Raw genomic sequence first — 27,885 nt, forward strand, 5'->3', positions numbered from 1 at the left:
ACAGCCAATTTGTGAATAAAATTAAGAAAAACCAAGGTAAACATCATTTGTAAACAGAATATTTTTATTGTGCGACTTTTCAATCAAGCTGTAATTTTGTCAATAACTGAAATAAAAATGAACTAAGTAATTATTTTATTGCATATCAGATTTTATGCAGTCACAATAACATGCACAAGTTTCTTTGTTATAACAATAGTTTGGACTCTAGATGTGCCTTTTTTCATTTTCTACCAGCTTGTTGATTCCATTGTGGTCCATGAAACGCTTCTAAAGCTGCTGTTTGCTGTGAGTACATTAATTTCATTATTTATTAAAAGAATTTCTAAATCTCAAAAGGTGTGAGATTCTCAAATTAATGAGTTTTAGTGAATCAAATGTTACATAATTAATCTAAATCAAATACTAAATCCTAAATTGTCATGTCTGACTTAAAATGTAACAATGTCATAGATAACACTTGTAAAACTTAAACTGACAACATGTAAAGATTATAAGTTTTGTTGTAATGAGTGGTAGGCTTTTTTATATAATCAATAAATGAAGCCCAATAAACACATGACACAAGAACAACAGAAGAATACGGGTGTAGAATAGGGTCCAGTTCCCACTATTAACTAATTATTAACTAGTTTTACCTCATTAAACTCCTACTAATAATTACAGCTTTTGAATAGTTAGTAGTTAAATTTAGATATTGTTTAGGAATTGGGTATGATTAAGGGACGTGGAATATGGCCATGCAAAATAATGCATTATTTAATATTTCTGTGAAAAATGTTCTAAATAAATCCTACATAATTTGTTACAGTTGAAATGCTTGTTGTTGTGTTTTTTTAATGAAGTAATTTTTCATTTTGTAATAAAACATTTTTAAATAAGTTGACCTATAGTTGTTTGACAACATTTTTACATATAATAATGTGAACAATTAACTATGGGAGACAATAAGCGCAAGTAATAAAAAGAAAATTACTTTATTTATTGGGAAAATCAATATACAACAGTTTTTTTCCAAAAAGAATGGTTCCTCATTGAGTAAACCAAAATCATCGTCTTAAAAAACAAACATAAATCTGTATACAAAACCACAGGAGTTGGACTTCAGAGACAAGTGGAGGTAGGCCAATCTTCAACAAGACAAGACATTTCATATAAAGTATATTTCGTTGGCACATTAGCATTCATGCGTTCAAATGCTGAACACATGGTAGATATACATCCTCAGAAACATGCTGGTTAATGCCAGTCCATTCTGTTTCCATCGTTCATCCATCAAATTGTTTCTGTTAGTGAGTTGAAGTCAATAACTACGTGCATACGGCATCCTGCTTGTGGAATAATCTGCTGTGCCAGTAGTCTGGGTTGTCAAATGAAGTGTTTTGCGCCTCCACTCCAGTACACACTTTTATGTAGGATCTGAGACCAGGATTTTGTGACTCCTCTCCCAAAACAGGCCTTCCCTTAACTGGAATGTTCTGATAATCAGCCTGATCTCCATCCTCAGAGCCAGTTCTCCCAGATGCCTCCATGTCCACATATTCACTGCGCTGTGTAGTGCAATCCGAATCCTCATTTTCCTTATGTCTTGCTGTCAACCTTGGCGGCTCTCTTACATTTTGATAAATTGCTTCTTTGACGCCACTCTCCACCTGATCCGGGCTGCTCGCTGTGCTCACCCCTGCTACGTTTTGCTGGTGTATGTCAGTACGTATGTCCATGTATTCATACTCAACCCCAGCTTCTTGTGGCTGCTGCTCCTCTGAGGGTTCTCCCTCTACAGCGCTGATCTCAGACTGACTCCCGTCAGTACATGTTACTGTTCCATCCAGACAAGCAGCAGCAGCAGCAGCAGACTCCAGACAGTCCCCTTCAGGGGAACTGATGGCCTTATCTGACTGTTCGGTTTGTGTTGAGTCAGTGTCTCTCTTCTGTGGTAAACTGTCGCATGTGTAAGCAGAAGGAGGGGAAGATGGTTTGCTCAGTGCAGATGAAGCGTCAGTGCTATCTGTAGGTGTAGTTGAAAGCCGATGGGGCTCTTTGTTCATTAGTTCGTACTCTTGTGTGGTGTCTGTTTTCGGTGTCGAGAGAGCACTCTTGGAGTTACTTGATATCCTACTATGCGAAACAGTGCTTCTGGAACCTAAATGAGAAAATTTGTGTCATAAAAATGCACACAGTTGAGTCCCACACTGCAGCTAAAGTCGCATGTATTTTCACCTTTTATTGCTCACCTCTGTAACACACAGTTCAGGAGTGACAACCACATTCTGCAACTGAATGAACTCCCGAAAAATGCAGGTAGTGACAACACGCATTTATAAAAAAAAAGCAATCAATGCAGTGTGTACAGAAACTGAACAACTTGTTGTTGATGATGTATTTAAACAGGGATTTATCTCTCTTCTGTATGCGTAGTGCAAAAAATCACAGGAAAAGAGGTACAAGCCTTTTTTGTGTTGCCAGATCTTTCTAGAGATAACAGCAAACAAGAGCAAATACGGTACAAATGCTTTATATTGAAAATAATCATTTTGCAACCCGCATATGTCAACTGTAATAACTCCATAAACTTTATCACTTTTGGGTACGTAATATTAATATTAATATCAACGTAATATTACAGCGACCACAGGATTTATGTTCTGCAATTTTAACAAAACCACAGCCAACAGTAGCGTTGTGTTCTGTTTATGCTTGGAAGGCTGTTTTGCAGCGCTCTCTCTTACAATGTTGCCATGTCCTCCTATTATAAGTGTCTTTGGGCTTAAAGGGATAGTTCACCCAAAAATGAAAATGATCCCATAATTTACTCACCCTCAAGCCATCCTAGGTGTATATGACATTCTTCTTTAATATGAATACAATCAGAGTTACATTAAAAAAATGTCCTGGCTAATCCAAGAATTATAATGGCAGGGAATGGCAGCCCAAAATTTGAAGCCCAAAAATGTGCATCCATCCATTATAAAAGTAATCCATATGGCTCCAGGGGGTTAATGAAGGCCTTCTGAAGTGAATTGATGGGTTTGTATTAGTTTTTATTCGTCTGAAAGAAGAATGTCATATACACCTAGGATGGCTTGAGGATAAGTAAATCATGGGGTAATTTTCGTTTTTTGGTGAACTATCCCTTTAAGCCCAAAGACACTTATAATAGGAGGACATGGCAACATTGTAAGAGAGAGCGCTGCAAAACAGCCTTCCAAGCATAAACAGAACACAAAGCTACTGTTGGCTGTGGTTTTGTTAAAATTGCAGAACATAAATCCTGTGGTCGCTGTAATATTACGTTGATCAAAAATCGCGGATACCAAACACAAAACACCAGAATGTTGCTATGGTTACTACGGTGTGTCAATCATTGCAAGAGTCGTGTATCATACACACACAGAACAATAATTTAGGTATTTCCCTCCAGAATGGTTATCATAGTGGTTATCACTCCTGAAACGTTCCAGTATGTACATGGAAAGTAATACATGTGAGATCAATATTGTTTTACCTCTCTCTGTGGGCAGCACATATCCATAATGGTCCTCGTCTACACCCTCTAGACCTGGCGAGAACAGATCTGACGCCACCGACACGCCGGTGTCCATACGACTACGACCTCTGCGAAGACTACCTGTTTGAGAAGTAAGTTCAACCATTTCAATGTCCACCGAGGTCCCCCTGCCCTCCGAGCACTCTGACTCTGTCCTCACTGAGCCAGTCTTCCTCCTCTGGGCTCTCATCTGTGTGGAAACAATGCAACTATATTATTTCACATTCTGTATTTATTTGTGATATAATGCAGTGTTTCTTAAACAGGGGTCCATAGAATTATTTTAAAATGTTGTTTAGGACTGTTAAAGTTAACTGTAAAATTGATTTAGAATTCTTTTTTATTTGCGAAAAGTTCTATCCAAATAAATATTCGTATTATTCTTCTGATATTACTCTAATAGTGGTTAGAAAAAACAAACACACTTTAATACTAATGGTTAATCAATTAAAACATTAAAACACATACAATCAAGATATAAGCTAAAATTATATTCCCCTCTATGGCTATTGTTTCTTTTATGAAGAACACACTTCAGGAGTCATAAAATTAATTATGGTTACTTAGTTTAATATACCAATAAAAACTAGCTGTCATTATTGCAGGAGAATACAATACATATTGAATATTTAAATATAGTGTTGACAATGTGGCACCTTCGACCTTTGAAGGTTGAGAGCCAGTCAGTAGATAAATTATTTAGCTCCAGTACAATGATATACAACCCCAAATCAGAAAAAGTTGGGACAGTATGGAAAACGCAAATAAAAAAAAACAGAAGTGATTTCTAAATTTACTTTGACTTGTATTCCATTGCAGACAATATGAATGCAAAATATTTCATGTTTTGTCTGGTCAACTTCATGTCATTTGTAAATATGCATCCTTTCATGTCATTCAGACCTGCAACACATTTCGAAAAAAGTTGGGACAGGAGCAATTTAGGGCTAGTAATGAGATAAAACGGTTAAATAATTATGTGATTTGAAACAGGTGATGTCAACAGGTGAATGTAATTATGATTTGGTACAAAAGCAGCATCCAAGAAAGGTCTAATCCTTTAAGAGCAAAGATGAGCCGAGGATCGCCAGTTTGCCAACAAATACGTGAGAAAATTATTGAAATGTTTAAAAACAATGTTCCTTAAAGAAAGATAGGAAGAGATTTGGATATTTCACATTCAACAGTGCATAACATAATTAAAAGATTCAAGGAATCTGGAGGAATTTCAGTGTGTAAAGGACAAGGGCGCAAGCCTAAGCTGAACAACTGTGATCTCCGATCCCTCAGGCGGCACTGCGTCAAGAATCGTCATTCATCTATAAGCGATATCACCACATGGGCTCAGGACTACTTTGGCAAACCTTTGTCAAGTACCACAATACGTAGTTACATCCACAAATGCCAGTTAAAACTGTACTGTGCCAAAAGGAAGCCCTATGTTAACAGTGTCCAGAAGCGCCGTCGACTTCTCTGGGCTCTGAGGCATCTGGGATGGACCATCACACAGTGGAAACGTGTACTGTGGTCAGATGAATCAGTATTTCACCTGGAACACTTCATCACTTGGTGTCTTCAGTCCCTAAACGTCTTTTAAGTGTTGTGAAAAGGAATGGCAACATTACAAAGTGGTAAATGCTTTACTGTCCCAACTTTTTTTGAAATGTGTTGCAGGTCTGAATTACAGGAAAGTATGCATATTTACAAATGACATGAAGTTGACCAGACAAAACACAAAATATTTTGTGTTCATATTGTCTGCAATGAAATACAAGTCAAAGTAAATTTAGAATCACTACTTTTTTTTCTTTTTTTTTTGCGTTTTCCATACTGTCCCAACTTTTTCTGATTTGGGGTTGTATTATAATACAAGTAATATAAAAGCATATTATTTAATTAGGCTCTTTTCTCACACAGTATAAATGGGTCTTTTTATATGAGAAAATGTATAAAGCTGCCTTTATGTTTTAGGAAAGGGGTTTCTTACAAAGGGATCACATTTGGGAGTGCTTGGTATTAAAAAGTTTTAAAACCCCTGATCTAATGCATTTAGCAAAACCGTTAATTTAAGCTGAAAGCTTGTAGTCAAATCAACATGATATGAAAGCTGACCTGTCTAGGGTCGTCCCCTGGGCCAGGGGTCATAGGGAGATAGCCTATAGTTGTTGTGTGTTCTGAGGTGCCCTAAAGAGAGGAAGAAGATAATTATTGTGCATGCTCAGTTTCTATATACACCCAGGTTTTACTATTAGTGCTATATTAATATAGAAAACAATATTAGTAAAATTTCAAATTTTGATCAAATAAATGCAGAGACTTCTTTCAAAAACATTTGAAAAATCTTACCGACCCCAAACTTTTGAACAATTGTTTAAACGTGATAGAAATATCCGTTGAAGTGTATTGCAGACATCTCACCCTGTAGGAGGCCATACGGAGACGAGAATGACTTCTAGTTGGTGACAGCTGGAGGGGAGGTGTAGCAAAGCCATCCTGCAATATCTCATCGTCATCAACTTCCACCAAGCCTGCCTCTAAATGAGAGGCTTTAACACGTTGGTGGCTTTCCTCTGCACCAGCGCAATTCTGAGCAGGCTACATTATGGCACAGAAATCAATTAAATCAGTCACAAACCTGCTTTCTAGTGCACTATATTTGACTACTTGCAAAGAAAATCTTGATTTCTTACTTTCACCACAAGGTATCGTGGTGGATCCCTTGCCATTCTTGTAAATTCACTGGCCAGTTCTTTAAATGTAGGCCTTACATTCTCATCAATCATCCAGCCTAGGGAAAGGTGGGGAATAAAAATGTGTTTTAACAGTGCATTAAATCATTGAACACTGCCTAAATGCATCTAGCATCTGCCTTACACTTGACCATGACCATGTAGACATCTATGGTGCAGATCTGTGGTTGAGCCAGCCGCTCTCCTTTCTCCAGTAAACCTGGCACATCATGAGGATTCATAGCTGTGTACGGCTCCGCTCCATATGACATCATCTCCCATACAGTCACACCTGGAATAAATAAGAAGAACATTCACTCAGATAAACTTCAAACAACTAAAACTAATATTCAACAGTACCCGAGACTCACCGTAGCTCCACACATCACTCTGATGAGTGTATCTTCTGAAGAGGATACTCTCTAATGCCATCCATTTAATTGGTGTCTGAAAAAAGAGACAATTTCATCAGCAACCTCAACGGATGATGCGTTTTTAGTAAACTTATTTCTCATATACATTTTATATTAATTTTATATATATTTAAAGAATATATACACTAACGTTTAAAAGTTTGGGGTCAGTAAGAATTTTTTTCAGCAAGGATGCATTAAATTGATTACTTTTAAATTAAAATAAATGTGGCTTTTTCAAACTCCATATTAATCAAAGAATCCTGGAAAAAAGTATCCCTGTGTCCACAAACTGAATAGAAAACTGTTATTTTAAATTGTAAATTGTAAAAATACTGTTTTTACTGTACTTTTAATCAAATAAATAGCCTAAATAGTGAGAATAAGAGGCTTCTTTCAAAAACATAAAAGAAATCTTACTGACCCCAAACTCTACGGTAGTGTATATATATCTTATTTCAGGAGACATTTAAATTACCTTGTGTTCACTGTACACATATTTCTTATCATCTGGATAAAGCAGGTCTACAACCCCAAAGTCTGAGATCTGTACCATGTAGTCACTCTTGAGCAGCACGTTGCGTGCAGCAAGGTTCCTATGTGCTATGCAGTGCTCCTCGAGATAATACATGCCCTAAAGATACATACAGATGTTGTGAATAAACATTTTGCACCAAAAAGCTGTGTAAAGACAGATTAAAAGCCATTTGAAAAGATGAAATTCATCAGGACACTTCAGTACATACTCTTCTCATCTCACCTTTGCGATCTGCACACACCAGTTGAGCAGAAGCTGGGGGTCCAGACTGTCTTTGTTTTGGCGAAGGTGTTGCAGTAAGGATCCCTGAGGTTTGAGCTGGGTGACCAGCTGCAAACTTGTCCCTGGACAGATCCCAAGGAGACGCACGATATACGGGTGATCCAGGCTTCCCATTGCAAGCATGTGCTGCGGACAGGTAAAAAATAGGTATGAAGGCATGAAGCAGTGCATGTATGAGTGTACCTTTAGTACAAGCTAATGTCTCACATCAGTAATTTCTGCGAAGGTCTGTCGGCCATTGCGGTCTTGGATGGTCTTTATTGAAACAGGGATTTTTACAGAGTCTCCTTCAGGGATCCAGAAACCCTGAGGATAAAGTCACTTAAGCTTAATCACAGTCCAGGGAACAGGTAACTCAGTTTAGGATTGAATTGACCAAAGGCCAACTTAAATGTGAGAGGCATTCCAACCTTATTGACAGTGCCAAAGACTCCGCAGCCCAGAAGTTTGCCCTTTCGCAGCTCTTGTGGTTTTAGGATGCGAGCATGCACTTTTGTCCCCTTCTCTCCAGGATCCAGCGGCTCCATGCTCTGTGTAGAGGAAATGTGCATCATATAATATTGATAGCCAAGGAAGTACAGTGGCCAGTAGCACACTTATGATAAAAATGTCTGAATGTAATTTTCAGAGGCCACTTTTTCATGTACTACCGTTCAAAAGTTTGGGGTCATTACGTTTTTAAAAGAAGTATCTTAAGCTCATCAAGACAGTAAAAACAGTAATACTGTGAAATATTATTACATTATTACAATTTAAAATAACTATTTTCTATGATAATATATTTTAAAATGTAATTTATTCCTGTGGTGGCAATGCTGATGTTTCGGCATCATCACTCCAGATCCAAAAATAATTCTAATATGCTGATTAGGTGCTCAAGAATTATTATTATCAATACTTAAAACAGTTGTGCTGCTTCATATATTTGTGGAAACAGCAATACATTTTTTTTTCAGGATTCTTTGATAAATAAGTTTAAATAATAAAAAAAAAACTGTATTTATCTTTTGTCTGTCAGGTTTGATCAATTTAATTGGTTCTTGCTGAATAAAAGTATTAATTTCTTTCTTACTGACCCCAAACTTTTGGACGGTAGCGTGTATCCATTGTAAATAGATCATTGTATTAAATAAGCAAGGAACCTTATTTTTTAAATACATATAGGTTAAGTAAAATGCCTATATGCCAAATGACTCACCTCCCCGCTCTCAAGATACCTCCTAAGAGCTCTTTTGCGACGGATCGCCAGTCCTCTGTGATACAGCATGCCAAGCACAAACAGTGCCAAGAGCACGATGATACCAGCAAATACAGCAACTGCTATACCTGCGATCTGAGAGCTGAGAGGAAAGTGCTTGGTGAAGGAAAATATTTGATGTGTAGCCTATATCTTTGATGTGTAGCCTATATCCTATAGACGTTTGTACTTTCTAATTGTAACCAGAAGAGGGCGATACTAACCTGCTCACAAGTCTATCATGATCTACACAGTTTCTGAGCGCAGGGCCTGTGCATCTGGTCAGGGGACAAATACCACAAGTGAACACATTTACATACAGTCAAACCAAAATTGATTCAGACACCTTCAGCATTTTCTCCCATTATCACAGTTTATTCGCTATAGCTTAGAAAATGGTAATAAAATATGACAAGAACTGTGTCAGAACAAATTCATCTTGATAATGTCAGATAACTTTGATAGTAAGGTGTGTAATTGATGCACTTATGCATCCACTTTTATGGACCTTAAAAAACGAATCAGCCATTCACTGCCATTATAAAGCTTGGAAGAGCCAGGACTTTTTTAATATAACTCCGATTTTATTCGTCTGAAAGAAGAATGTCATATACACCTAGGATGACTTGAGGATGAGTAAATCATGGGCTAATTTAAATTTTTGGGTGAACTATCCCTTTAAGCAAAACATGGTCAGGTCAAAGTGTCTGAAAAATTTTGGTCCCAATTATTCATAAATTTTACTGGTAGTCCACTGTATGAAGGATTTTGGGGTATAATATATCACAGTTGACATTATTTTGCTTTCCTCGCTTACATAAATGAACTATAGAGTTCTGCACCCTTGGTGTCTGAATAATTTTTGGTTTCATCAAACCATTATCTCTCAATTGGAATTAAAATCTCTAGGGCAAATTTGTTTTAGCTTGACTTACCCTCTTGTGCAGTTGAGGTGACAGAGCTCACAATGACCCATTGCATTAGGGTATTTAAATATGGTTTGACCCTTTTCTCCATTCACTCCATTAGGACAAGTAGAAACGCAGTGAGGGCCATCCATCAAGTTTAAACATGCTATACACTGATCAGCACCCTGATGCACAAAAAAAAGAAAGAAGACAAACTTATATAAGTTATATATTAATAGAACAAATATTCCTGTCACTAAGCACCCGCACTAAGACAAATAGTGCCAATGAATTTCTTTATTAAGTCACTGTTAATAGTGATGTATTGTGCAATGAACAGATCTGAAGCAAAGAGCCAGGAAAGCCTGTCTGGCAGGTTACTGTAATCAACTGAACATGCAGACATTACACAGAGAGTGTGTGGGTTGGATTTTTTTTAACTTTAAAAAAAGTTGTGTACAGATCATTATCATAACACCCTCTAGCACTATCATACACAATAAAAAAGATGTGAGAGGTGGATAAAAAAATGTGTGAAATAGGCACTGCTAAAAACAAAGACTTGGATACCATAAAGTTTAAGTAAAACAAATCACATGAACAGTAGATCTAAGCGGGGAAAAATCTGAACTATTTCAAAGGACACACAAATTGCGTTATTTTACAGAATACAAAAGCGAGGATGTGACTTGTGCACAGGAACAGAAATGTATAGTGTTTAAAAGAGTCTACATGTCTCTATGCCTAAAATGGTTTCACAGACTGATAGATGAAATCTATGAAGATGAGAGGGAGAAAAGCTATGGGGCTTCAAATGTGACAAAAGATAATAATCAAAAAAAATCTCTATAAAAATAGATAAATAAACAAACAAGCAAGCAAAGAAATAAAAAAATAGTATTTTGTATGAGCTTTTAATTTAAGATTTTTTCAGTTTTCATTTAAATTTTTCTTGTAATTTTGTCATGTGCATTTTTTATTCTTTTAATAAATCTTTTTTTTTTCTTCAGTTTTAGCTTTGTCATTTTAGTACTTCAATTTACATTAGAATGCTTTTCATTATAGTTTTAGCAAATACCAACACTGATTTGAGCCCGCATGGGTAGCAAAATTATACTAAACGAAAGAAAATGTTGAAGTTGCATACTTCTCCTTGGCATGTTTTCCCATTTTGGGGTAGACACTCAGGGTGACAAGCAAGGCACTCTCCATTGGATGCTGCAAACTCCCGTGGCTCTCTGTGGACACACACAGTCCTTCAGACACTGAACCAACTTTCAATAAACTTATACAAATATAAAACAAATCTACCAAGCACACTGACCCGGAGTAGAGGTTGCAGTGAGAAACACAGGTGCCGTGCCGACTGTGGTTCCTGCACGACAAACACTGCTCAGGCCCCGGGCCCCAGCATCCTGCGTCTGAGCACAGTGGGTCACACACATGGCCCTCTTCTTCTGTTTATACACAATACAAAAACATGCAAAGACATGCAAAGCAAGTTAACAATGAACGACAACGTAATAACATGTGAAACAGACACATTCTACAGTTAGGGAGGAACATAACTGACCACACTGGATCTGGGGTTTGTTGTCCTTGATGTCATTGCTATTACGTCTGCGCTGCTGGCGGTTACCGGTGAAGATCTGACTCCAATCGACGGTGTGGTAATAACACAGGTTTATATTTTGAGTGATGTATACACTGCCATCGCTAATCTCACGCAAGGAATACAGTCCCAGGGATGTGAGGGAGGGAATCCTCATCACCAACAAAGAGAAGGGCCTAATGGAGAGGATGAAATGAATGAGAATTTGGAGCATAAAGGGTGAATGACTAAAGGAAGGGACAGATCCACAGTGATTTAACCCGAGCACCCCACCGGCTCCCAGTGCCAGATCACAAATGAAAGCACATGAACAATTCATGACCCTCATCTGATTTCAGTTTGAATATATGCTCATACATGCCCCGGTTATCCTTAAAGAAACATTTCACAACTCATCAGGAATATTGTCGTCATTACTTGGCACCCAAAGCAGGAAAAAAGACAATGTTTGTGCATGAGATTTAGAGGGATTTGGCGATAAAGAAATACCGGTTTTCAGATGGGTTGCAGGGAGTACATACCTCTTAGGGCTGCAGGACAGACATAAGCACATGTGGAGAATGAGGGGAGTAACATACAAACACAAGGAACACAAAAAACAATGGTGAGACGCATGCACAATGTTAAACAGTGCAGGAATAAAAAGCAACAAAACACTTAGTGGAGAGACAAACATTTAAAGGATTAAAAAAAAAACATGGGATATGACTGGAATATGACAAATATTGACTGATGTACACACACACAGGTTAAAAATTAATAATACTGAAAGAAATTATTACTTTTATTCATTAAAAGTTTCAGTGATCAAGGATGCATCAAATGTATCAGTAAAGACATTTTTACATTTAAATAGATTTATATTTCAGATAAATGCTATTCTTTTAAACGTTGTATTGATTAAATCATCCTAAAAAACATCAAAATCCTGAAAAGGGCAGTTTCCACGGAAATATTAAGCAGCACAACTGTTTTCAATATTGATAGTAATAAGAAATGTTTCTTGAGCAGCAAATCAGTATATTAGAAATGATTTCTGAAGGATCATGTGACACTGAAGACTGGAATAATGATGCTAAAATGCAGGTTTGCCATCAAAGGAATAAAGTACATTAATAAAAAAAAAAGTACAGTTTTTTTCTATTGTATTTATTTATTAATTTTTTCCCTTTATTGAGTATAGAGAACTGACAGGAAGCGAAAAACAGGGACGGGATCAGGAAAGGTACCCGAGCCAGGATTAATTTGTCGCTGCCCAAAATGCTATTGGCTCTGACTACATTTTAAAATAGAAAAGAGTTCTAACGAGTTTAAATTATAATAATAATATTTCACAGCATTACTAATTTTACTGTATTTTTGATCAAATACATTAAACAATTGTATAAACCCCAAACTTTTGTGTATCAAATATCAAACAATACAAGTAAACGAAGAAAAACGTTTTTGGAATAACAATAATGAAATTTACATTTCCAATATTTACGACAATTCAGTCATTTGCATATGTTGCAAAACGTTAACATTAGATCATGCAAATACACATAAAACACTCTCACACACACTAAGTCTTACTTGTGCAGAGATCTCCCCTGAATGGTAGTGAGACTGGAGAAAACAGACAGGTTGCTGAGTTCATCGGGCCAAGACTGGATGTTCAAAATGCCTACATATCACACACACACACACATAATGACGTAAAAAACCAAAAAACTACAGCAACAACAACACAAAAAGACAGCAATCAGTGGATGCCTAAAGTAAAGTAGCATACCAGTAATTTCTCTGACAGTGTTAAATACTTTGAGTTTTTCAGGCTCCAGAGGTGGTATTTTATGATAGACGTCTCTGCAGAATAGAACAGTGCATATTTAAGCATAAACAATCTCAGTAATGGCCTCCCTGTGGGCACTCATCAATCTGGTCTCTGTTTATTCATCAATTAATAACCTGTGGAAGGCAGTGAAAGAATCTGAGCTGGAGTCTTCATGAGAAATAGCCCATGAATCACGTGTAAAGATCTAATTAAAGCCTTCAATGACATTACAGGGCAAAGGTCTGGAATATAGGACAAACTGTTCATGGGGCACAGTGTTGTTCAGGTCTGAGAGAGCTATGTGTCTTACCCTTTGATACCTAAGATCATAAAATGTAGACTTCCTTGGATCTTGGTACAGTTGATAAAGCTGTCTATGTTAATGGAGTCCACTGTTTGTTTATGATTGGCTCCCGTTCCCTCACATACTAACCAGAGAAAGAGAAAAAATATGAGGGGACACATGACAACAGATGAATTTTCTTCTTTCAAGACTCTTAAGTACATTGAGTTAAATGCATTCATCTGCTGTAGTCCAGTAAATTAAAAAGGTTGGATGGACACTTTACCTTTGGGACACAGGCCAATGCAAATTTCACACTGTTTAATGCCATTTTTCTCTTTTTCTGTTTTACCCGGAGGGCAACTGCTCACACATGCGCTGCCATCCACAACAAAGTGAGCTGAAGAAAAATAAGAGGAAAGGTCATCCATTCTACATGTCACACTCTTTGTTATCTTAAAAGACTTACAAGATTCTCTTTGTCTAACCATTATTGTTCTTTCTAGACTACCATTATTACAGATACATGAGCCGGAGGAACTCTCCCCAGGAACTAGGGGCTTTGGGGTGATACTGGGGTGGCGTGTTAAAAATGTCTCCCTCAGAAAGTCCCTGTGCGCTAGGTAGTACTATTTCGGGGGTGGGACTTGGGTGCTGAACATGCTGATTGGTAGAGTTCATGCAGCATTTTGATTGGTTGACTCCTCGCAGCATTTTATTTTAACCACCATTTTTAAGTCTGTTGCGGTGCGTGCAGTAAGAGTTGTTTGCTATTCGAATCAACAATGAAGTTTAAAATAAACGACAGATGGACCGACAACGGGGTTCAGGCTTTATTAAAGGGGTGGTAAAACACATTCTTTTGAAGGCTTGATTGTGTTTGTGGGGTGCACTGTAACATGTGTTCATGCTTCGTTTTTAAAAAATTTCATTATTTTTCATATATTTTACCTTTATTCTACACTGCTCTGTCCCTCCTTGTAAAAACGGTCTGATGGTTTTCGGGTTGTATGAAGCCAGTCCCTCAAAAATACGCAATGGGCTCAGATTGGTTAGCTGGCCCAGTGTGTTGTGATTCGCTAACCTCCTAGTGCACGTTTGTCTGAAACGTCACGCCCCTTACCTTTACCGGTAGACTGTGCTTTGGTAGTATTAGAAACAATGGCATCAATAAAACCATACCAATTTGAGCCCGAATCAGACCCAGACAATTTTAGTGAAGATGATCGAGCAGAACCTGTTCAGTCCTTAAGAGTAAAGACTGCGGATCTAGTGATCGCTACTGAATGGCACTGTTACTTTTGTATTTTTAGAATGATTATAGCAAAATATCTGTCGCAAGAACTATTAAACACCTTCTGTTTTTAAATCCATCTTTCAGGACAAGCTGTTGTACGAATCCTGCATTGAACTCGCGAAGATTGTGGAAGCTTTCCTCCGTGAAATGTGCAGCGGGGGCTCACGCAGCTGAACCGCAGTTCGTGTATTGCAAATACAGACAAATATTGTCCATTATGTCACATTTTCTGGTCTTCTCCTCCGACCCCTGTCTGTCTCGTGCTTTGATTTATGAAGGCGCAGCATACCTATATCTGCTGCAAATGCGACCTGTTCCCCTCTGTCTCATACACATATGCACATAACATGTTGTATGTTAAACGCACTGCAATGCTCCCCCGTCCCTAGGAAGGCTGAACAAAGTGGACCTGCAATCCGGATGAAAATAACAGCATTTCGTCGGCATCGCGGCAACAACACTCCAGCCTACTAACAACGCTTCCCCACAGCAATACAAAATGGCCTCGTCCCCCTTATTTAATATTCTCGGAGGAGGGGTTTATGTAAATATTGGGGCTGGTGATATCAGCAACCCTGGAGGAATGTCTGTAGTCGCCTACTGGCCGTTTGCTGTAGTTCTTAGAAATTGATTTCTTTAAAAGAAAATATCTCCCTTTGCTTTAAACTTTGAACGTTGTAACTTTGCGGATGTTGTTTATGCTCAAACAGCAACATTACATACTAGCTAAAGTTAGAAAAGTGAAATCATGTTTTACCACCCCTTTAAGCTTATACGCGGAGGACCAAATATTTTTAAAAGGAATTATTTAGTGGCTATTTTTGTTTCTGTGTCTTTCTGGATATATTTTAGTGAGAAGTGAAAGTCTGTTTTCTTTAGTCTTGTATCACTGATTTGATTTGTTCATGTTGCTTAAGTCAGATTTAGCAATCATAGTCTAGCAATCATACATTGTGGTTTAGAACCATGTATTATGTTTGAATTCCCAAAAATGTCAACAGCCAACTATCCTGCGTTTTATTTACTTTCCAACGCCAACGCAAGTGGTGTTTGGCCAGTGTTAATTGTGGACTCAAATTTAATCTAAAAGAAAAACACAGTAAAGGGAGTGGAGTAGCACCATTCAAATCTGGCATTTGTTTAAACTTGTGTCATGTTTACCGTGTTGTTCATGGTCTTCCATGGATACGTCAGTGCAGTTCTGATGCACTGTCAATGAGGCATATCACCCAAAGCTCTCACTGAATGCTCCCAGAGTTCATTCACAGTTCATTTACAATAATTTACTAGCCCATACATCAGTTCCACCAGGTTACAAACCAGTTATGTTTGAATTACAATCCCAGATCTTTATCCACCAAGGCACCATTACCCCAGGAACTATTTATTTTCTTGCTCATGCTTTAGTGAAGGCCTTCTCTGTGGTAAACCGGGTGTTGTGGCTCATAACTCACCGGGACATTTGGGTACGCAGATCGAACCAAACTGATACATGGCTTCAGAGTTGGGCTCCAGCTGAAAGGTCTGTCGGTTATACACCAGAGGCCAAGGGCAGTGAGGGACGCAGGAGCCTGAGTGATTGACATGCCGACAGGCCTGTTTGAGAAAGTATTAAGAGTTAGAGAAAAGTTTGTTACAATGCTTTGTTTTGTTTTCATTGTATTTGTTTCTTACAATAGATGTGACAGATCTTGAGCAATGCAATGAGAGCATAATGACAATAGTGCTAGTACTCACAAAGCAGTCTGTGTCCTTCGGTCCAATGCAGCCTCCAGCACACTCTGTGTGGCAGCACTCATTAGGGTTGGTCCCAAAACAGTGGCCATGACACTGAGGTGCACACACTGTTTTTGTCACTGAAACACACACACAGACTAAATACATCAGTATCATTGTGTATGACTATAAGAAATTCATTAAATGATACCGTTTGTATTATTTAATGAATTTCTTATAGTCATACACAATGACTATATATAATTTTATTCAGCAAGGATGCATTAAAATGTAATTGTAAAGTAATTTAAAATGTTACAAAAAATGTTTTGTTCCATAAAGAAACCACAAAAATATTTAGCAGCACAACTGTTTTTAACATTAATAAATGTTTTGGCTAAATAAAGGATGGCTTTGCCATCGAAGGAATAAAATTACATTTCCAAATATATATTATATTTTTGTTTAAATAAATGCAGCCTGGGTGAGCATATGAAGTCAAGTCAAGTCATCTTTATTTATATAGCGCTTTTAACAATGCAGATTGTTTCAAAGCAGCTTTACAGTGTTAAAAAGGAAAATAATGCAACAGAATTTTATTGAGCTGTATAGCCATTCCGGAGAAAACGGTGATGTCATCAGTTCATTTCAATTATCATACAGTGACAGTGTTGGCTTTAGATCAGTAATTTAGTTTATATGGTTAATTTAGTTTAATAATTAGATTAGAATGAAATGAAAAATTTAGAAAAATCCCCAACTTTCAAAAACATTACTGACCCAAACTTTTGAACAGTGGTATATGAGAAATGAATCTCAGTTACTTACATTTCTGGCACTGATTTTTATGTGGACCCCAGCAGAATTCTCTGCATGCAGAATCACATGATCCTATGAACACAAAGAGAGGTCAAATATCTAAATGAGTGCAGTCAAATGGATAGTTCACAAAAAGAATTAACATTTTGTCATAATTTACAGATTCTCAGTTGGTTCTAACCCGGTATTGTCTCATTTAAACTCATTTCGTGCTTTTGTTTCAAAACAGCATTTTTAAACAAGGAAATCATTGGCACTAAAGGCCATTTGTTCTTGAACATATATTCAAGTGACTGCTCCTCAAAAAAGGAAGATTTAAGAATGCTTCAGAAGAAGTCATTTAGGCTACTTTTCTTATCTGCATCATCCACATTCCATACATGGTAGATTATAGCTCAGATGTTCTGCGTAATATCTTCTATTGTGTTTTACAGAAGGACAACAACAATATGGGGATGGGACATTATGGGGGTGAGTAAATGATTAAAACATTTCTGGACATGGATATAAAAACATAATTCAATGACTATCATAATTCAATGATATCTATCTCACACACAAACCTCTTTCTCCATTGTTCTGGATCTGGATACGAGCATCACTGTCTCTGATAATGTCCCGCCAGTTGATCCATGGAGCATGACTGAGGTTCCTGTTTTGGACAATCTGTACTCCACCTTCCAAGATCTCTGCAGACACAATGAAGAAAGTCTAATTCATTTAAGGCAGAACAGGGGACGCATAGAGGGGGGAACAAACACCTATTTGCACGTCTGCTTGTCTAAAATATTGACTAATATATATATATATTATATATATATAAGCTTGCTGCCCTGTATTGAGCATAAAGATTCATTTTAAGTTTCAATTTCCCATCAAGAGGTCCTGTTATAGTTCTTGGAAATGTCTCAGAAGAGCAGTAAGCACATTGGCTAAAAATAGTAAGATACCAATCAGCTTACACAGAAGATATACAGGAGCTGGACAATGAAACTGAAACACGGGCCAATATAGTGTTGGAGGTTTCACATCTATATATGCAAGGCCAATCTTCACAAATTTTACATTCCAACAGTAAGAGCAGAGTGTAAAGATTGAATAAACAGAGCAATAGCACAGCTGTATATAAAATATTGCAATCCGCACAACACAATGGGAGACATATCAGAGTTCAAAAGAGGACAAATTGTTGGAGCGCGTCTCGTTGGCTCATCTGTGGCCAGGACAGCAAGTCTTTGTGGTGTATCGAGAGCTATGATATCCAGGGTAATATTGGAATTCCACCTCGTAGAATAAACTACATCCAACAAGAGTAACTGTCAATGCAAGAGGAAGCTGTCTGAAAGGGATGTCCAGGAACTAACCTGTACTAACTAACATTGTATCCAAAAAACATAAAACTACTGCTGCCCAACTCACTGCAGAATTAAACGCAGTTAACACACCTTGACTTTCCTGTTTCCACCAAAACTGTTCGTCGGGAGCTCCGCAGAGTCAATATTCATGGTCGGGCTGCTATGGCCTAAACTTTGGTTGCTCGTGCCAATGTCAAATGTCAGTTTGTTTCAATGATGCCAACAATGCAAATCTTGGGCTGTGGACAATGTGAAACATATATTGTTCTCTGATGGGATCTCTTTCCCACATCCTTGGGAGTTACGGTGTGGAGAAGCCCCAAAGAGCCCCACTGTGATGGTTTGAGCTGCAGTATCATGGCATTCCCTACTGTGCTTGATGGCCGCGTCACTGCCAAGGACTACCAAATCATTCTGGAGGACCATGTGCACCTAATGGTTCACACATTGTATCCTAAAGGGAGTGCCGTGTATCAGCATGATAATGCACCAATACACACAGCAAGACTTGGGACAATGGTTTGATGAACATGAAAGTGAAGTAGAAAATATGGACCAGATCTAAATATTTTTGAGCCACTTTGAGATATTTTGGAGGAGCAAATCAGAAAATGTTTTTTCTCCACCAGCATCACATATTGATCTGGCCACTTTTCTGGAAGAGGATTGGGTCTAAATCCCCCTGTATGTGTCTCTTCAATGCACCTTTTCTTACATCTCAGATTAGTCTGGACAGGCCAAATGATATACTGTAAAATATGCAGTTTAAACGATGTGATCCACAAAAGAGACAGACACACTTCTGCTAGGCTCAAGGTCTTTTGAGGGCCTGTCTGTATATCATTCAGCTCTATTGAGTGAAATGGGTGTGCCAGAGCTACACTATGCAAATCTACCAGATTCCTAAACACTCCTACACACTTCCGCATATCACATATGTCAAATATACTTTCTGTTAAGCAAACTAGCACAAGATTACAAATGCCTTCACAGAAAGGAATGATCTAAGGAAGCATTTGTAAGGAGAATTTTTGTTTGATCACTTGGTTTCTGTTTCTGCAGTGGCACGCATGTCATGTTCAGTTTGGACAAATTACTCATCGCTGGAAACTCGATGTGTTTTAATCTCGTCTCACCTGTGAGGTTGGTTAGGCCCAGATCTTCCAGGCCACTGTGACTCTCAAAGTTATGGAAGACAGAAAGGGCCCATTCCTTCTCATACAGGCTGCTACCACGAATCACTCTGAGCTGGTCCAGAGGCAACCTGCGGAACTGGTTCATAGCAATGAGGATGTAGCCTGTGACTTCTCGGATACTCTGAAAGAGAAGCATAAGTTAAGCATGTTAAAGCAATAGCCAAATCAACCATTTCATATACAGTACATAAAAAATTCTCCTACTCCAAGAAATGAGAAATCGAGGTCATTCTCCATCTGTGTGATCTCAAGGTTGCCCATGACAATCTCGCATCCGGTGTAGCGCTCCTTCAGGTTGTTGTAGTGTTGTGCAGGGGTGCCAGTGGAGCTCAGAGCATTCTTGGTGCCCGTGCAAACTGGCGGGGAAAGAGATTGATTATGATCTAATTATGTTGTACTGTATAAGTTTGTGAAATTAAACAGAAATTGAATGTCACATCCCTTATTGTCTTTTTTTTATTTTTTTTTAAAGAAATCAATAATTTTATTCAGCATACAGTAAAGTGACCGTAAAGACATTTTTATGTATTTCAAATAAATGTTTTGAAAAGTGTTTTTGATGATGAAAAAGTTTATTGAGCAGCAAATCAGCATATTAGAATGATTTGTGAAGGATCATGTGACACTGAAGACTGGAGTAATGATGCTGAAAATTTAGCTTTGCCATCACAAGAATAAACTACATTTTAACTACAATCTTAATACTATTTCACAATATTACTGCAGCCTTTGTGAGCATAAGAGACTTCTTTCAAAAACATTTAAAAATCTTACTGACTATTACACATAATCATTTCAGCCTAGCCCTTAGTTTTGGCTTATGAACCAGTATGATACTGTGTTTTAAACATTTCATCGTGGTACTGCTCACTTGCCTGCATGACTTCCAAGTGCAAGTGTATTACTGTTCAAGCATTTTCCATTTACAAACCAAAGGGCGAAGTAAACTTCCTGAAGTAATCGATGGCATGCTAGAAATGCTGCCCATAGACATGTTAAGTAGTAAATAACCCAGAATACTTCTTTATGATATACTGTTCAAATAGCAATAATGTATGAGACTGCAGAAGAACAGTCACAGAGGCCTCTGTACACAAATATAGCCCTTTTGAAGTGGCCACTTCCACACAAGGCTTCCACTCACAGCGCACACAAAGACATCATGCAGTGGCCACACCACAAGGTCATTAACATAATGAGGGCAAGGTCAGAGGTCGCCAAGATGCTGCAGGTCAGCATGTAGTACAAGACAACTGAAAGTCTCCAAACAGACTTGAAAAGAGACGAGCATAATAGTGGGAACTAGCTTCAGACAGAGATGGAATCCAGGGTTATTGGCCTGAGGTGACACAGACATGACAACTGATAGAAAAGTCACTCTCTTGCTCTCTCACTCACCCCACCTATAAAATACACAAGGGTCTCCCTTGAGGGTACCTCACCATGAGCACACGTGGGCATGCACTTACTTAACTGCCACTCTGACTACTGTGGCATTAAAGAAAAAAAACCCAGGATGCATTGTAGCATAAACAGATTTGAGATCCTGGTGTTGTGAGACATAACAATAAACCATAATCTTCATCAGGAATATTCCATCTTAAATTCAGTACAACTTGTCCGTAAAAAAGTTTGTAAAAAAATAAAGAGACATTTTGTCTAGAGAAATACACTGAGAATGTAAGCCACCCAGTGGAAGGCCTGTTCACACCAAGAACGATAACTATAATGATAACTATTGGTGTCCACACCAACACAGGATACTGCTCTGTTTAATATAAGCGCGAGCTGTGGTCATGTCATCTGGCACATAATGTCATTGTTATTAGTGTTTATTAGCAGGAAAATATATCTTTCTGAAAGTGATTCCAACAATATTGCTTTTCCCCTATTCTAATAGAATTAGTACAATAATTGTACAATAACTTTATAGTTATCATCTTTGGTGAATGGACCTTAACAGTGTTATGTTATAAGAATGTTTTCCTAACGTTCTAATTGATGACAAAAACAACCATTTCTTATGTTTTAAGAAACATTTTCTTGGTTCTGTCAGAACCACTATTATCAAAGATTGACTATTAGCATAGGCAAGGCAAGGCATGGCAAGCATACAGTTTGGATTGGCGGTATGGTTCTGTTCTGGGCAAGAACTCCCTGCGCATCCATGCAGCCTAGCAAGGATAAAAGCAGGGAGAGCAGTGAAACCCTCACAACAGAACTAACATAATATATTGCAGATATCATTAATGTCAATATTTAATGTACAACATAATTCGGGAATTTAGTCTGATTCAAGGGGAATCAGAATACCAAATCCTGACTGGACAAGAGGAGGAGCTCGGGATGGAGGAGGGTAATTCTTCTGTAAAAATGTTATTTAACGTGTATTTACTGTTGCATAAGTTTTGCTCAACAAAAGAAAACTAACACAAGAACTCAGAATCTGACCATGGTTGAGCCAAACCTGTCCGTCACATGACAGATCACAGTCTAAGACAGTATTTGTCAACCCTGTCCTAGGCTGCGTCCGAAACCTGGAAAATGCTGCCTTCGGAGGACACATTTCAAGGTTGGAAGACATCAAGGCACGTCCGAATCTAATGTTAGCTTCACTTCCTGTCTCCTGAGATACCTTCATCTGATCGATTTTTGAAGGCAGCATAAATATGTAGTGCAGTGGTGGTGGTGGGTGGGATTCACCAGGTTTAAAAACTGGAATTCCCCCCAGTTTCACAGACAAGGCTTAAAGCTAGAAATGCTGAAAAGCAACTGAAAGCAACTTGCACTGGCATATCTTAAAACATGTCAGTGCCGTTGTTTTGTCTCAAAATGCACACCAGAATTTTTTCTTTCTTTCTTCTATGGCACGTCTACAAAAGCTACTTAAATATCCTAATTAAACTAAGGCAAAATCCTGGCTTAATCTAAGCCCTGTCTGTTAAACCAGGCCTATGACCACGATTTGGCTGTCTGAGACAAATTTTGTCAATCCTAAAAGACTCCTCTGATCCTAGGCCAAAATCTGAAGTCTTTGATCGCTAGTTTGACATGTTAGTCCATGGCATGTTACCTCCAACGAAATTCTGGCAGTGTCAGTGCTTTGAGGCACAGTCCTGCAGTTTGGCTTCTCTTATGCCAACTGTCAAATTAAAAACCAATAGGAACGCAGAACCTGATGACACAAGTAGTGAGATAACAACAAACCACCACTTGCTCCACACACGTCTTTGTTGTTTTTGTTTGATAGCCACCATTTCTATACATCACACGGTGTGCACCCGGATTTAGAAACCCAATTTCATAAAATTTTGACAAAATTGCGTTTTTCCTTTGTAGAGCAGAGTTGCATAAATTAACCCTAAGAGGTGGGACGAGCCAGCCACAAATATGTCAATGGGGCGTGAGTTTAACTTGGAATATTCCTTTAAGAACATAGGAGGACTTAAAAATGACATTGTAAAATAAACACAACAAGTTCTGGCTGGTGAACCTGCTTGTGTTCGCATTCAATAAACCCATCAATCATAGTGTTGCTATAAAATATTAGTTGTGTGCAAAAAACACTCAGGAAGAACAAAATCTTTAAACATTGGGAGCCGGCAACTGCCTGAGAGCCAAGAGAACCTAGTGTGCATTGTGGGCGTATTTTGCGAGGGGTTAAACGGTATATTCCCGAGACTGGTAGAGTGTAATGCTCAGCTGCATGTCTGAGGCCTAAGGCTCTATCTGGCTATGAGATCTAGAGAGGCATTATTAATGAACAAAGCACAGTATTGTCACTTAGCTATAAATGTGTGGCTCTGTTAATGTGTAGCTCTGATTGACAGTGTGTGTGTGTGCGTGTGCAGGGCTGAGATCATACAACCAGACAATCGGATGAGTGTGAGCGTAGTACTCTATCAAGAGGAGGGGGAGTCCGAAGGGGAGGGCATAGGGACATAATCTAAGTGTGACCGCTGTCCTTTACACTGCTCTATTCTATATGTTACTGCATCCTAAAATGTGTACAACCATACAACTGAGTCTAACTGTGCTTCTGATACTCCTAGGAATGAAGCTGGAGGGGACGAGTTATGGCAGCATCTGTTCTGGGAAAGCATAAAAATGTGCTGCTTACAGGAAGTGCTGGCACATGGGTTGCTGTTACACATTTGCACATTATTCTGTATGCAAATTCTGCAAGTTTGTCTAGATAAAAGAACAAATGCAAAATGAAAACACTTTGTAAACACTTTGTGAGCACAGCAAATGTTATATCTATAAACATGGCCCTTTTATTTCTAGGTTCTGCAATATAAGTTATATATTGACTTTACCAGTCGAATTTGAATGTTATCTACTGGGGTTGCACACTTTATTGGGACCACATTGGTTATCAGCCAATATTCAATTGGTATCAGTGGATATTTATATTTTGATATGCATATTTATTGACCAATATTGTATATTAAACTGTAGGAGCTTTTTTCTGCATATTCTTAGATTTTAAATGACTGTTGTTACTTTTAACCCACATTATGCATTCAAAATCTGTATACATTTTTTGCATTCCCAGGTCCGGTTCATATTGATTTTCTAACAAACAAACAAACAAACAAACAAACAAACAAACAAACAAACAAACAAACAAACAAACAAAAACACATCAAAACAAGATTAATATTAATCTGGAAAGTTTTCAAACAAAATATATTTTACTTGCAAAAACTTTCACTTTCAGACGAAAAAGAGGATTAATTTATATATGCATAAATTGCATGCATATTCATGTTTATCAACAAAATTAAGTCCTAAAAGTGCTTGTGAGACATGGGAAAAAGGCTAAGTATATTTTACAAATTTATCTCACAGATGTAAAAAAAAAAAAAAGAAACAAAGAAAGAAAGAAATCGGCCTGACATCATGTGTAAACCACATTTTATATCCAGTTCAAAAAAGACAAGAATGCAAAAGGTGAATTTTTTTTTTTTTAAAGGTTATATCTCTTAAAAAAACTTTTTAAAATAAAAGTAATGTGTATTCCGATAGTCTTGGCCCAAAGTTTGGTTCCTATACTTAAGTATTTTTTAGAATTGTTTTATTTCTCTCTTCCAGGTAAAAAAACAGACCTAAATGCATTATGAGGCTAAATGGACAGTGCAAGTTAACAGCAAACATCTTATTCTTTTAAGAGCACTTTCTTATAATCTATAAGACTTTTCACTCCTTTTTTGTCATTCCATTCTTTATCAGATCTCAAAATCAATAGTTAACCACATTTCATATTGTACATACTATTGTTATGCTTAAGCATTAACTTAAGCATTACGACATCATTTTTTGTTCAGACAAATTACGACATCATTTTTTGTTCAGACAAAAGAGTAGCGATATTTACCTGCCATAACATTGAATAATTATTGCACTGGCCAGAATTTTAATCAGTGAATCCCTATTATCTATCCAGCAGTCAATGATAATGAATGCTAAATGAAATCTGAGATACACCCTCATACAAAAGGCTATGCAGACATGCACATGTAAAGGTGAACACACCCACATGACTTGTACATATTTGCTGTTGCATCAGGTATTGTCTAGATAGCATGTGCATATTCATAGCCATACACATATGATGTCTGGATGCTAATAATGTATGGATTTATGGAGTCCTGTTCATTCACACAAGTAATCTTAAATCAACAGTACCAGAGACAGTGAGCAGAAGCCTCTATGGAATATACAATAGAATCCAGCAGCACACAATGATTATAGTTCAAAGAGTGTCAGGGCGGATACTGGGCACTCATGACAGACAAACAAGAACAAGAGACAAAAAAAAAAAGAGAAGAAGGTGAGTGGAAGAACCCATGAGGCAAAGCAAAGATTAGTAACATTGCGAAATATATGACACTAGAACTAGTGTCAAACTGAAAGAAGAGCCGACGTGAAACAAAAAAAGGCAACTTCCAAAACACACATCCACGCCTATTCACGTGAACTTCTGCAAGTACAGACTGCTCCGAATCTGAGGCCATTGCGTTTGGCTGTAAGTTGGAAGTATGCATGGTTTCTGTCTTTTCTTTTTGGGAAATCTATTTAATGAAGTGTTGCATTTCTCTTTTAAAACTAATAGGCTTTACCTACTATAGTATCTTAATATAAATATTGCACCATCAAGAGAGTTTTTATTAGGTCAGAGCAGATGTCATCCATTTGAAATCTTCTCTCCGGAAGGAAAAGGTGATTATATTATTAACTTAGTCCAGTCCTTCCTATCGAACCTCTTGTATGCTTAAAAGAGGCTGAACTTTGGAGCCATGACTGTAAAGGAGCTATTAAAGAGCGGTTTATGATATGGCACTATAGTCCCACACCTTATTCTGTTCAGCTCAGTAACGTGTGATTGGCGGCAAATATTAGTGATTGTGATTGGCTATCAAGGGAATCACAGTGCCTGAAGCTAATGTTCTGTGAAAAAGTGCTACTGAGGAAAAAGTGAGTTGTGCCATAAAGCTGTTTAAGTGGAAGCTGGTTTAATCATTTCAAAAGTGTCAATATATCAAGTCAACATGACCACTGTGGCACAGGTTATAGTTGAGGGTCATTTAAATAAACAAGTATGCATTAGAATTATTTTGCCTCATGTTGTCTGGCTAATGGCATGCTCAAGCAAATACTCAAAATCCTACTGTAAAGGCACAGTAGCCATTATGCTAGACACGTCCCCCTATTTTATTATTATTAGTATTATTTAGAAATGTATAAGCTCATCCCACTCACACACACTTCTCAAATCATTCACCTTTGACCATTATCATAAATTAAGTTCTAATTTAGGGTCAGTAAGTCCAATGGGTGGTTGACATGACGTCAAGTGACCGCAGTGTCCTGCACTGTGACATGCTAAACTTCATAGAAAACATTAGGTTACACTTTATTTTACGGTGTCATTGTTACAGTGTAATTATATATTTAAGTACTGAGTAATATTAATTAACTATATGAACTTACTATAGGGTTATGGTAGGTAGGGTTTGGTTGAGGGTTACATGCTATTATGCATAATGTACTGTTATTACTATGGTAAGTACATGTAATATGTATGTAACAAGGACAGTGTAAAATAAAGTGGTTTCTACACAAGTTTTAAAGACCTAAGTTTGAACGTTTGCTTTTAAAAATATATTTGTCACACCACATGGCGATTTAAACTGGGGAAAAACTCGTGTGGACAGTCACAGCACCGGCTTTCCTTTATACAGAAAAATTGGCAAGTAGGCCTTAATGTCTATTAATGTCTCAACTACCCAGTTAAATATTGCATTATATTAGGCCTACCTAGTTTATAAGTGAAACAACCCATGAAATTTAAACAGGTGGAAAGGGCATAAAGCATGACAAGAAAATCAAATAATCAGTTAATTTTTAAACTCACGCGATAAATTGTTAGGGGAGACAACGATAATTTTCTACAAGAACACATTATCCAGGCATATGAGTTTATAACGCCGTTTTAACAATAATATATATATATATATATATAACACTTTTATACCTTCTTGTGTTTGTGAAGTTACTGGCTGGGGTACACAGAAACACATCAGCGCGCTGAGCGCGAGCACCTGCTGTCTCATCTCGTCTCGTGAGTGAAGGATCGTCTCGAGCTGACACGAGCGCCCTCAGACATACCGCGCGCTGCGGAAAATACAGACACCAAGTGCTCCCCAAGGAAGATGGACAGCGTATGGGGGATATTCCGGTGGACAAAAAAAAACTAAACTAAAATAACACATCCATGAAGTTCATGTAGTTGTTTACTTCGGCTGCTTGTTGAATAATCTCTGTTCCCTGTCAAATAATCCGCGTTGTGTGCATCATCAAAAAAGTTCCGCTTTGCAGTAGTACCATTCCCATCGGATTTTCCCACTTAGTCAACAGATAATAAACTATTTACAAGGCTAAAACGAGATTAGGAGAGTGAGAAGGAAAGTTGGAAGTATGACGCAGGCTCACCACTCCCTGAGTCTACACTTATGATGTTCAGAGTTGGATTGGCCCGATAGAGCTGCTGCTATTTACCAATCACTGCATGAACGCGGCGCTTCTCCACCCTTCAGAAAGTAGCACAACAGCCTGTGACTCACAAGCTATT

At 37.8% G+C, this 27,885-nt stretch overlaps 1 protein-coding gene across 1 annotated transcript; it reads right to left on the bottom strand.

The window, feature by feature from the left end:
• Window positions 1-953: 953 nt before the first annotated feature.
• On the bottom strand, window positions 954-27,830 carry erbb3b (erb-b2 receptor tyrosine kinase 3b). Its single transcript, XM_079802315.1, has 28 exons — window positions 27,289-27,830; window positions 19,953-20,104; window positions 19,689-19,869; window positions 17,761-17,886; window positions 17,207-17,269; window positions 16,400-16,518; window positions 16,117-16,258; window positions 13,652-13,765; window positions 13,393-13,510; window positions 13,041-13,114; window positions 12,842-12,932; window positions 11,228-11,442; window positions 10,979-11,111; window positions 10,802-10,892; window positions 9,682-9,839; window positions 8,971-9,024; window positions 8,708-8,849; window positions 7,920-8,039; window positions 7,717-7,815; window positions 7,450-7,635; window positions 7,168-7,323; window positions 6,648-6,723; window positions 6,422-6,568; window positions 6,238-6,335; window positions 5,966-6,142; window positions 5,660-5,731; window positions 3,506-3,737; window positions 954-2,143 (listed from the first exon to the last, which is right to left on the bottom strand). Exons 1-28 carry the CDS (start codon window positions 27,365-27,367, stop codon window positions 1,311-1,313), a joined length of 4,248 nt encoding a protein of 1,415 aa, XP_079658441.1. The 5' UTR covers window positions 27,368-27,830; the 3' UTR covers window positions 954-1,310.
• Window positions 27,831-27,885: the final 55 nt, after the last annotated feature.

The sequence above is a fragment of the Gobio gobio genome (genome assembly GCF_949357685.1).
Source record: "Gobio gobio genome assembly, chromosome: 21".
NCBI classification, from domain to species: Eukaryota; Metazoa; Chordata; class Actinopteri; order Cypriniformes; family Gobionidae; genus Gobio; species Gobio gobio.